The 12,686-nt window shown below is 36.8% G+C and overlaps 1 protein-coding gene and 1 pseudogene across 4 annotated transcripts in view; both read left to right on the forward strand.

The window, feature by feature from the left end:
• Positions 1–12,686, forward strand: part of ZNF106 (zinc finger protein 106) — a 62,419-nt gene that overhangs the window by 23,778 nt on the left and 25,955 nt on the right. For all 4 annotated transcript variants that reach the window (XM_029237520.1, XM_029237519.1, XM_029237518.1 and 1 more), the window contains 4 exons: positions 3,840–4,037; positions 7,360–9,531; positions 10,580–11,213; positions 12,373–12,442. In XM_029237520.1, the coding sequence (XP_029093353.1) occupies positions 3,840–4,037; positions 7,360–9,531; positions 10,580–11,213; positions 12,373–12,442 (3,074 nt within the window). The remainder of the gene's footprint in view (positions 1–3,839; positions 4,038–7,359; positions 9,532–10,579; positions 11,214–12,372; positions 12,443–12,686) is intronic.
• Positions 4,075–4,215, forward strand: LOC114905299 (annotated as a pseudogene).

Genomic DNA, 12,686 nt, shown 5'->3' on the forward strand with positions numbered 1-12,686 from the left:
GCAAAACTATAAAAAACAACACAATCTTAAAAATCATTTACTGACTTGGAACATTTATTGCCATGACAGTCATCACTAGTTTGTACCAAAGGGACAAATAGTTATCAGTCATTATGTTTTTTCTTCCTATCCTCAGTTTGTGATTATTTTCTCTGGATTCCATGTTTAACTACTGGCTTTCTGATATTAAGTATCACTATAATTTTTGGTTGTGATCTGGTTAAGAAATGTAAAGAGCGTTTTTTTAGGTTTTGAATGCAAGCTTGATTGAGAAGTGAGTAACTTATTTAGTTCACGATTGTAGACATCTGGAACATTTTCCTGTTTTTTCCTGATGTACTTATTTGTTCAGATGTATGGCCTGTAAGTAGTTTCTACAGATAGATGCTATTAAAAGGGCACAAACCTTAATTTATCAACCAGCTGTTGTGGTATAGTTAGAGCAAGCTTAATAAAGAGGAGCTTATGGATAGAATATCTGAAGGCTTTGCCTTTCACACATGAGAGGAAATTGTGTGGTAACAGGATGAAGCTAATTTGGGCCCTCTGTTAAAACGCTCTGAGGAAAATTATTGCCTTTATTAGTCAGGAAGTAAACCAGTACTTTTTTACCAACAATTATTTATATATTTATACAAAGTAGTATTTTAACTGGTTATTGATAAAAAATTGGAAAATAGCATCATTCAAATATTATTTAATTTGCTATTAGCTTTAAAGAACATGTGGTTTCCCAAACACCCTATTTGGGAGCCTGAATGCATATTGTAATATGCTTGACTCCAGACACAGACACATTTGAATTTTCACAAGATGTGGTTGACCTATCCTGCTCTTCCTCAGTATAAATGTAGATTCTCTCTTTTCTCTTTTTGAAGTTTCTTGTAAAGCTTATCTTTAAAAAAAAGAAAAAAAAAACTAGATTTCATTTATAAGAAAAATGTTAGGGATTTCTGTGTTTTGATAAATCTGTGTTTTTAGTGTTAACTTTTATGTTGCACTTATTGCTATACCCTTCTGGGTAGGATCTTGAGGTATTTTTCTATCAAGTAACTTTGGAATTACGGTTAATACTCTTTCTTGCAATGAAAGCAAAAATGTTTAAAAAATCTGTGTTTGAGCGTTTGATACATGTCCAACGTATACTTGTGCTTTGGAAATTGCAAAATATGTGGGTTTATGATTATGGATATTTATTTTTAACAGAGTTAGTTACTCTCTACTTTATACTACATTCCTTAATATTTTAAAAAATCAGTGTCATCTTCCAATTATGTCTTTTAAAGAGGGATTTTGATGGTTTGGACATATGAAAAATTCTCCGTGGGAATTCCCTTGTGGTCCAGTGGTTAGGACTGTGCTTCCACTGCAGGGGCCACAGGTTCCGTCCCTGGTCGGGGAACTGAGATCCCGCATGCCAAGAGGCACAGCCAAAAAAGAAAAAGAAAAAAATTCTCTGCATTTTGGAACTAAGGATAAAATCAGGGATTTTATTCAAGAATACCTTTTAGAATGATGTCCCTGGTACTGCAATATATGGTTTAGCGTTCTATAAACTTTGAGGTAGAAAAGTGGACTAAAAACATTTTCCACAGTTGTAGAGAGTTTAAAGCCCAAAAGATTTTCTAACCAGAAAATTCAGTTGATTTGAGTTGTTATTATAGTGTAAATTATGTATGCCAAGTTTGTTAGTCTTCAGATTCTTCTGATGCTGCCCATTGGGGATAGATTTCTATTTATATATACATTTTTAAAAATTTATTTATTTATTTTTGGCTCTGTTGGGTCTTCGTTCCTGTGCGTGGGCTTTCTCTAGTTGCCGTGAGTGGGGGTCACTCTTCATCGCGGTGCGTGGGCCTCTCACTGTCGCGGCCTCTCCTGTTGCGGAGCACAAGCTCCAGACGCGCAGGCTCAGTAGTTGTGGCTCACGGGCCTAGTTGCTCCGCAGCATGTGGGATCTTCCCAGACCAGGGCTCGAACCCGTGTCCCCTGCATTGGCAGGCAGACTCAACCACTGTGCCACCAGGGAAGCCCTATATATACATTTTAAACTTCATTCTGTGTTGCTGTGAGAAAAGGCTTGCTTTCTGTTACAAGTTAACATTCACTTTGAATGAACTACCTTAATTTTAATTGCTTCAGAGAAGAGTGTGGATATCCCAGGTAAACTGAAGAAAGTTGAGGATTATTTTTCTTTAACTATATAGTTGTAGTAAAATACAGTTGAAAACTCTCAGCGAAAATAATGTATTTAAGTTCCTGGAGGATTAGAATGAATTAAACTATCGATATTCAGGGTAATTCAGGGAATCTGGTCAGAACTCATTAAAATGAATCTTAATGTCAAAGACTATATTGCCTCCAGAGCATTTGAGGTACAAAGTCAAGAAAAAAGATGGAAACTTATGAAGTTTCTCCTTTTGTCTGAGGTGTTTTTCATGATTCGTACAAAGTGAAAAACTGTGTTTTGTTTACTTACTGGGCATTGTTTGTTTATAATTTGCCACCATTAACCATATACTTAGCTTGTTTCCTGGAATTTAGTAGTTGCTCAGTAAGTTTTTTGTTTTTAATGAATATTCAGATGATCTGTAACAGAAACCATCTTCTAGTAAATGAGGTGCTTAATTTTGAGGGTCTCTTCTGGCTAACTGATGTGAATTCTGCCCGTGTCTTGTTGGATGTATGTGAGGGGAAGATGAAGCAGTGTTGTGTATGTATTTCTTGTGTCTGTCTGTCTTATCAAAGACAGCATGTCTTTGTATGTGTGTTTTTATAGAATGGCATAGGAAGTGCAAAAATATCACTAGTATTAACCCAAGACAAGTGATAGAGTTAAGCCAGTTTGGATTATTGAGTGGATATTACTGTCCATTTATTACACATGTGCCCATGGTGTTCAGGTGTTTCTCATCAATGACTGCATAGATTGCTGAACCAATCAAGGGACTCAGGAAGCTAAAAAAGCAGTTAAATTATTCATCTACTACAGCTCTGGACATTGATTCAAGACTTTGGCTTCTTAAACTGGCCAAGTATGAGATATACCATTAAGTGTGTAAAGTAAAAGAAGAAAACGCCTGCCCAATTATCTTTCTTAACCGAGAACCTGATTATACTTCTCTCTAAATGGTGTTCTTTTCTGAAACCTGAGAAAAACCATTTGCCTAGCACAGCTGTTAACTTCCTACAACTGAAATGCTTTCCATTCCCTTTAAAATAAGCCCTTCTGAAGCAGAATGTAGATCACATGTATCATCCGACCAAAAAAGTTTGCTGAGACTACTAGTATCATTTGCCCTGGGGTCCGGAATCTTCACATTCCAGGCAGAGCTCCAGCTGCTCCGATTTAGTTACCAGATTGTGATTGGCTACACCGCCTACCCTTTTCTCCACCCCTTAATTTTCACTGGGAGAAAGCTTTTGAGCCAGAGATTAAATGTAAGAGCTGTCGCCAGGCTTTCTGAGTGCAGCTGGCACCATGGGTGTGCTCGGGAGCAACTTCTGTTTGCTCTGAGCCCCCCGCCCTGCCTCCCCTTTCACCACGTTTCCTCTGGCAAGGTTTTAAGTACAGCAATTCAAGAAGATTTCTCCTCCTAAACTATATTATTCTAAAGTGTATTGCCTCTTGATTGCTGGAAAAGAATCTTTAATTCATTTCAAAAGTAACTTATGAACAAACTTATTAAAAGTGATGAAAGGAGCACTGAAATTGATTAGAACTAATTTTTCACTGTGCCAAAGTGTGCAGTGTCTTTCAGAGGAAACTATAACAGATCTTGTGAGTGTGCCATGCCAGTGGGGAGAATTGAATGTCCCTCATCTGCCTCTTTCCCTAGGGACAGTAGTCATGAGTGCCGAGTGTGCGGGGTCACAGAAGTGGGTCTTTCTGCGTATGCAAAGCACATTTCTGGCCAATTGCACAAAGATAATGTTGATGCCCAGGAAAGAGAAGATGATGGAAAGGAAGAAGAAGAGGAAGATTATTTTGACAAGGAACTTGTTCAGTTAATAAAACAAAGGAAAGAACAAAGTCGGTAAGTAATAATTTTGATATTTTCAAAAGCCTATCTGATCGCTTCTCGGCCTTTTGTCTAAGATCAAGTGTAGTATCTGTTCTTATCAGTTTAAAAAGCCTATCTGAAACAGAATGTAGTAGAGAATACATTTTCCATTTACATTCTTTTCAGCCTATAGCATTCAGACTTATCTTTTTTTAAAATTAAATTTTGTTTTTTTATTGAAGTATAGTTGATTTACAAAGTTGTGCCACAGACTTATTTATCTTAATTATAAAGTTTACCTTGAAGTTGCTGTCTTATTTATAAAAGGCAATGGAATGCTTTCTTGAACTACTGTATTAACTCCTTAAAAAAAAACCCCAAAACTCAGTATTGACCCTACCTAAAAGCTAGGCTATGTATCTGAATTTTACCATGTTGATAACTATGTTTAGAACTGTTTTTATTAGTTCCAAATTGTTTTGGATACCAATAAATTCTTATTTGGTATCCATATTTTCTAGTGGAAGGTATTAGTGAATAAGCTTCATTTGAGTATGTTATATGGCATTTCTTATTTCATCCCTTAGGAAAAAATTGTTTTGCCTAATGTGAATTAACATGGTGCTTCTACCAAATTTGATTTATCCCTTTATTATTAATTTCTTCAGTAAATATTTATTGAATAAATTTATATTCAGTTGGACACTGTCAGGATCATTTCAGCAATAGAAGTTTTATAGCTTGTACTACATAATTTCATACCTAAATCTATAATTCAGGTATTAGCGTTTTGTATTTTAACATTACTGATTTGTGGTCTGAAGAGTTTAATTAATGAAGCAGAAAATTTCAGATATGAGTAAAAGAGATATAGAACCAGTTATGAGGTGGGGTAATTTTTTAAGTCCTAGAACATGATAAAAAACATTTCAAATTATAAAAATTTTAAAGATCCTTCTTGAATACTAGTTATCCCTGGTCTGTATTTCATTTTCAGTTAGAGGTTTAAATATAAAAAAGAAGTAGTTTTTATTCTATATGCTAAAAGTTTTTTGAACACGTCCTTGAAGGAGACTTTCTTAGTTTTAAAATGTCCGTAGCAACATGGTTCTTAAATTATTTAGTTGCTTATCCTTCAAATGACATTCTCACTACTTTCAGTATAGCTGTAGTTTACTCTTGTTTTAGGGTGTTGGAGCCTCTAGGAGACTAACTTCTATTTTTGTTCTTACACTCTTGTGCCACTATTAGCTTATCTGTGTAAATGATTAAACATTAAGTCAGAGGGTAAAAGAGCTTCTCAGTAAATTAGACATTCATGTTGTAGATACTATTCTTTGATCATTTTTATATGCCTCTTTGGTGACCTATTTATAAAGTCATCTACTTATTTCTTCATGAGGTTTTTTTCTTTTTTCCTTCATGAGGTTTTTAGTTTATATTATTCTTTCTGGGCTGTGGGTTTAGCTGCATGCTATTGTCCCCCTGACCTAGCCAATTCATGATGATCTAGGAATTTTACTTTGTGACTGACTTAAATTGCCCAATTCTCCTCATTTCTGGATCATAATTAGTAGAGCCAAGTCAGTGATCTCCTTGGATGTCATAAGTTTCATACTGCCTAGAAACAAAAAAAAAAATTTGGTTAATGGTGGTATAAAAATCTTCCAAGTATCTGTAGTAGCACTTGTCACTTGGGGACTTAGGGTCTCCTGTTTAGAAATAGTTGTAATTCATAATGTAAGTGGATGTTTGAACTTTTAGGTAAATTAACTTTTAATTCCGTCTTGTGAAAAAGGAGGAAATTCCAATTTGTGTCCAAAATCTTACAGACATTCAAAGCTTTTAAAGCCAGTTAAAGTCAATACTGAGTTTAAAATTTAAGGAGGGAACCCAACTGCCGAAACTTTGAGATTTTTATTCTATCAAGGTCTAGTGGTTAAGAATGTGGGCTCTAAACAGACTTGTGGTTGCTAACGGGGAGGGGAGAGTGGGGGAGGGATGAACTGGGAGTTTGGGGTTAGCAGATGCAAACTATTATATATAGAATGGATAAACAACAAGGTCCTACTGTATAGCGCAGGGAACTATATTCAGTATCCTGTGATAAACCATAATGGAAAAGAATATGAAAGAGAATGTATATGTATATTTGTATATATATACATATATATGTATAACTGAATCACTTTGCTGTATAGTAGAAATTAACACAGAATTGTAAATCAACTACACTTCAGTTTTTAAAAAAAGAGCTCTAGAGTCAGACACCAAGGTTCAGAACACTAACTAGCTATCTTGCTCTAGGCAAGTTACTTAACCTCTCTAATCCTCAGTTTCCTTATCTAAAAAGTAGGAATAATGCTACTTGCTGCAGAGTTGTGAAAATTAAATGAGATAATCTGTGTAAAGTGATTAGCACTAAATGCCTTATGATAAGTAGGTACTCAATACATTTTAATTAGTATTATTCAATTTTTTGAGCACATACCACATGCTAAGCACTGAGCTAGGCATACTACAGGCGCTTTTTAGAGAAAAATGGTTTTACACCTATTCCTGTGATGTTTGCTTAAATTTATTCACGTTTCTGTGAGCTCCTTGTGTAACATGAATAGTTGAAACAGCTGTAGCTTCTTTATAAAAACCTCTAGCTCATGGAGCTCCTTATAGCACTTACTGTGGGTGCTACTTGTTACGTGCTATTTTACTCCTGTTTGTGACCCTGCTTATTTCCTTAGCTAGATTATAAGCCCTTCAGGAAGAGGAACTATACATAAAAGTTTTCTTTTACCACTAACAGTCACTGAATGTGTACTTAATAATAAAGTGTTTATTAATGAAAGTGATTATGCAAAGTAAAATCTTACCATTTAAAATAGGTTAAGAAACTGGGTTTTCAGAAAGAACCAACTATTGAAGAAATCATGGTATTAAGAGCAGGTGAATTTAAATTGTATTAACTATGATAACTAACCATAGCTACAAAATATACTTGTTCTTATTTTCAAAAAATTGTATAATATAAAAATAATAATTGGATGATAGGGACAAAATCCCAGAATATGCCGAGAGAAACAGGAGCAGGAGAGGGAAGACAGTATAAATGTGTCAAGTTTTTAATATTTGGGGGGTGATAGGAGACACAAGATGTTAATTTCTAATCAATAAATTGTGAAATATAAGTTTATATCATTTAAAGATATGAAAGCATCTACTATTTGAAATAAAAGTAGTTTCTGTTACATATTCTAGGTAACAGAGGAGGAAGGCAGAGCGGAAGTTTGGTGGGTTATGCCTTTAGAGGGACCAGGAGAACTCTTTTAAATCACTAATGAAAGACTTTTTTTTCCAGGCAAGATGAACCTTCCAATAGCAGCCAAGAAATAAACTCTGATGACAGGCGATCCCAACGGAGACGAGAAGACCGAATTCCTTACCAAGACAGAGAGAGCTACAGTCAGCCAGCATGGCATCATCGCGGACCTCCTCAGCGGGACCGGAAATGGGAGAAAGATGGCTATAATAATACTAGGAAAAACAGCTTCCCACATTCTTCGAGGAGTAGTGGTGGATCAAGAGGATGTTCTGGGTGGCATAAGGGTGTTGCAGGAGGCTCCTCAACTTGGTTTCACAACCATAGTAATTCTGGAGGTGGTTGGCATTCAAATAGTGGAATGGTAGATTGGAATCATAATGGCACAGGAAGGAATTCCAGTTGGCATTCTGAAGGAACAGGTGGCTTTTCCAGTCGGCATATGAACAGCAGTAACGGAAACTGGAAATCCAGTGTACGTAGCACAAATAGTTGGAATTACAGTGGCCTCGGAGACAAATTTCAACCAAGCAGAAACAGAAATTCTAACTGTCAAATGGAAGACGTGACTGTGCTATGGAACAAGAAATCTAAGTCAAACAAATATAATCAAGAGAGATATAAGTGGCAGCGGCAAGAAAATGACAAAGTTGGTGCAGTCGCCACATACAGAGGTCCTTCTGAAGGATTTACAAGTGATAAGTTTTCTTCAGAGGGCTTACTTGACTTCAATTTTGAGCATCTGGAAAGCCAAGCCACTAAACAAACAGATACCTTAGCTTCCAAAATTGGTGGGAAGAATGGCAGTGTGGCAAGGGAGAAGCTCCGTCGCTGGACTCCTTACCCCTCCCAGAAGACTCTGGATTTACAATCGGGAGTGAAAGAAGTCACTGGTAACAAGTTGGAAACGATAGATAATGATTTTAGCTTGATAACCACAGGAATACAAGAGCCCCAAACTGATGAAAGAAATAATTCTCCAACACTGAAAACACAAAAAGAAACACATACTAGATCTCTTAATCATAAAGCCACTTCTGACTGCACTGCTTCCTATGAGGTAGTGAGAGAGGGCCCTATTGTAGAAAAACCTGAACAAGAGCATACCTTAAATAAGATGCCATTGCTAAAATCCCCACTCCTTCCAATTCCAGTCACTAAATCAGCTCCTCAAAAGCAAGATTCAAAGAATCCCTCAAAAAACACCAAAACGAATTCTTTTTTTCCTGGAGAACACTCAAACCCCTTGAACAAACCCACAGTGGAAAATAATAAGCGTTCTTACATATCCAAATTGCGAAATTCAGGTCCTCGTGTTTTAAAAGGGCATAAAAGTACATTTGGAACTCACAGGGAACCTGATGAAAATTTAAGTGATACGTTACAAAAAGCCAAAGATGTGCTAGAGTGTAATGAGTCATTGCAAAATCCACTTCTTAGCGCTTCTAAAAGGACCAGGAATTATGCAAAAGCAAGTAGGAATGTAGAAGAGTCTGAAAAAGGATCTTTGAAGATTGAGTTTCAGGTAGACGCATTAGAAGATGAAAGTGATGGAGAGATATCTGATGCAGAAAAGGATGGAACAAAAATTGGAACCCTGGGTTCTGCAACTACAGAAGTTTTATCCTGCAGTACTCATGCTGCTGATGAGAAAAGGGGGGATGACCAAAACCTGAAAACATCTAGAAAACCATCGACTTCCCCATGTAACTCAACAGTTCACCAGAAAGAATCTGAGTTACAAATGACATCTGTAGCCAGCCCACACTCTGACTTACTGCTAGATTTGAAAACCTCTCTAGAAGATGCACAGGTTGATGACCCTGTTAAATCTCATGTATCTTATGAAACAGAAGGCTTTGAGACTACTAGCTTGGATGCTGAGCTTCAAAAAAACGATATAGGTCAGCCCTCAGGCCCTCTCCTGCCTGAGCTGAGTAAGCTTGGCTTTCCTGCCTCACTCCAGAGAGATCTAACCCGTCACATTAGCTTGAAGAGCAAAACTGGAGCACACCTTCCTGAGCCAAACCTCAATAGTGCTCGCCGCATCCGCAATATCAGTGGTCATCGAAAGAGTGAGACAGAGAAGGAGTCTGGGCTCAAGCCAACCCTCCGGCAGATTTTAAATGCATCTCGGAGAAATGTCAACTGGGAACAGGTCATTCAGCAAGTAACCAAGAAAAAGCAAGAGCTAGGCAAAGGCTTACCCAGGTGTGTGCCTCTTTTCAGTATCCATTTCCCTTTTTTTCTTTTAAACTTACCCTTTGACTCTGGCCAAGAGAATTCTCCTTGTTAAATTTAATTAAATGTTTGCAAAAAATATACGTTGTAGATGTCTGGTTTAAATATCCAGGAGTGACTACTTGCCTACTCTATAACCAATGGAATAAGGTGTTTCCTAGCAGGGAGTTCAGGTTAAAAAGAAGCACACCTACTTCTGAGAAATGAAGTAGGGACAAAGAAAAAACTTAGAAATCTAGCACTTTGGTGATAGGGGCCATAAAGTGACAGCATAAAAAAAGTCAATCTATAGCTCTGTATCTATCTATAGATCTTAATGAGTGGTACAACTTTTAGGTATAACTGTTCTCATTACCTTTTACTTAGAACGTGTGGATGGTTATCCTTCTGTATTTGCTCTGGGCATTTGTATTTGTGATCACAAAATACTTTCTCCTAAGTACTTGTGTAATAGTTTGGCTATTCATCTTATGTTGAGGCACTAAACTTTTCTGAATGGTAAAGCAGCATTCAACATAGGTTTGCTACTTGAAAATCATCCTGCTTTATAATTACATAGCCCTCTAGGCTTAAATTTCTATCCGTGTCGAAATAACATACTTATTGTGCCCCCTTTTCTTTTCCTGTAACTTGTGAGTATCATTGAGATTATAAAGTTCTTAGCATGGTGTCTGCTGCTTGTAAATGCTTAATAAACATTTTTGTTTATTTTTTATTTGTTTGCTGTTAAAAATTACGTATTTATTGTTGATTTAGAGCTCCATATTAAATAAAACCCTCAGTTTTTATTCCCTCCTTTTGTATATAGCTGTATACAAATATCTAATTTGGTACTTGTTACATTATAATACTTACAATAGAGTTAACTTTATGTTTAGAACTCTTAATGCTCCTTGAGGGCAGAAACCATCTATTTATATTTGTAACCTCAGTGCTTAACAGAGTCTGGCACATTAAGTGGTGCCCCCTCTCCCAACCATGTCTGATTAATTATTTTTCCTTTTCTTTCTTTCTCGAGGTTTGGCATCGAAATGGTGCCTCTAGTTCAAAATGAACAAGAGGTCTTGGATTTGGATGGGGAGCCTGATCTGTCCAGTCTAGAAGGATTCCAGTGGGAAGGTGTTTCCATTTCTTCATCCCCTGGGTTGGCAAGGAAGCGAAGCCTTTCAGAGAGCAGTGTGATCATGGACAGGGCTCCTTCTGTGTTTAGCTTCTTCAGTGAGGAAGCTACAGGCAAAGAAAATGAGCCCCAGCAGATATTTTCACCTAATAACTCATTGAGGTCTGCACAGAGTCAAAAAATAACCATGGGCCTTAAGCAGGAAATGACACCTCTAGCTGCCTCCCTAAGAACAGGTGAAAGAGCTGAAAATGTTGCTACTCGAAGGCGACATAGTGCTCAATTATCATCTGACCATACGATACCTTTGATGCATTTGGCAAAAGACCTGCACAGCCAGGAGAGCTCTACACCACTTTCAGAGAGTCACAATGCCCAGGAGAGTAATGGAGAAGGAAACTCTTTGTCATCAAATGCATCCTTAGCCCTTGCAATCTCCAGTTTGACAGATGCAGCCACAGACAGTAGCTGTACTTCTGGTGCTGAACAAAATGATGTCCAGAATATTAGAAAGAAACGAAGAGCCACTGGAGTGAGTATGATTCCTGTGCTTTTTGTAGAACATTTCATGTGGTGACTTGGCCTTAATTAGAAAGACTTAACTGTTTAATTTTTCTTGGGTATCTGGGGTTGTGGTTCTCCCTACTCTGGAATAAAAGATTTCTGAAGCTTACTCTTACTTTCATATTCTTATCCTACTGGATTCTTTAACTGAGTAACTCTAGTAAGTTAGATGTAATTGAATATGAATGTATAGTACTAGGAAAATATGAAGTCATCTCTAAAACTAGTATCTAAGCCAATGATTCTTTGTATCACCTGACCAAGGAATGAGCCACATCTTCAGCTGTAACTTTATCTGTTTTCATGATGCATTCTGTACTGCTGAAGAAAGGTACTCTAGTGTTGCATTTGTAGGGCATGTGTGCTTGTCGGACCCAGGACTACTAGGCTTAACACTAAGGTAGTTTTATACTATGAGAGTACATCTATATGAGCATAGTCTTAGTCTCTGTTACTCTATCTTTTGTACTTAAGTTACCCAGCCTGGTCTTTTTAGAATCCATTACTTCACTGATACTTCTCTTTTGGCACCTCTGATGTTAATATTGCCTAACCCTTTCAGGAACCCTTTCTGAAAAGAAAGAGTTGCTGGTGGTAATATAGTCTGGAATCTGTCACTGTGAAAATGGGCTGTTTCCTTTAATATTGGGACAATATAACAAAGTAGTTATTCCAACTCTGCTCCTTTGAGCTAGATGCTGTAGTGGATATTATTGGATGAGAGATTGTCTTATGACAAAGCTAATGTCTTGGGGCTTGTCTCAGGCTGTTGAGTTTTTGGTTGTAAAGATTTTCTTGCTGAATTCTAAAGTAGAAACTATGAAATCAGATACATGTATTATTAGCTTTTACCAAGGTGATATGCTTTGCCTAAGCCCTGTGGGATTAGCATCCCTCTAGGTTGCTAGGGAGGTACTTGACCTTGGATTGTATTTTTTTTTTAATCAGATACATTCATTCGAATAATATGAGTTCATACCATGTTCATGAGACTCCTACTGCCCTGTTAGAGATGGTAGCAATAATGAAGAATAATGTATGACTATCTTAGAACTGGTTCTTTTTTTCCCCTCCTGGATAATGGCCTTTACATATTTAATATTATTCAATTTTCTTTATCTCCTTAGGATGGATCTTCTCCTGAACTCCCAAGTCTTGAGAGAAAAAATAAAAGAAGGAAGATTAAAGGAAAGAAAGGTATAGTATAGAATATTCTGGCAGAAAGAAATTGTTCTTACAGCAATTCAGCCTTTTTACAACTTGATACAGAGTGTAGCTTATCAAACATGGAATGCCCATTTATTTATTTATATTAGATATTTTTCTCATCTTGCTTAAGGGCATAGAAAAAGTTTGATTTCCTACTATATCCAGTTGCAGCTGTAGAAGAAATATATGATGCCACCTAGACCTGAAAGCTAAAGTTAGTATATATCTTGGA

The sequence above is a fragment of the Monodon monoceros genome, unplaced genomic scaffold, assembly GCF_005190385.1.
Source record: "Monodon monoceros isolate NGI ecotype Baffin Bay Population unplaced genomic scaffold, NGI_Narwhal_1 Super_Scaffold_21, whole genome shotgun sequence".
Classification (NCBI taxonomy): Eukaryota; Metazoa; Chordata; class Mammalia; order Artiodactyla; family Monodontidae; genus Monodon; species Monodon monoceros.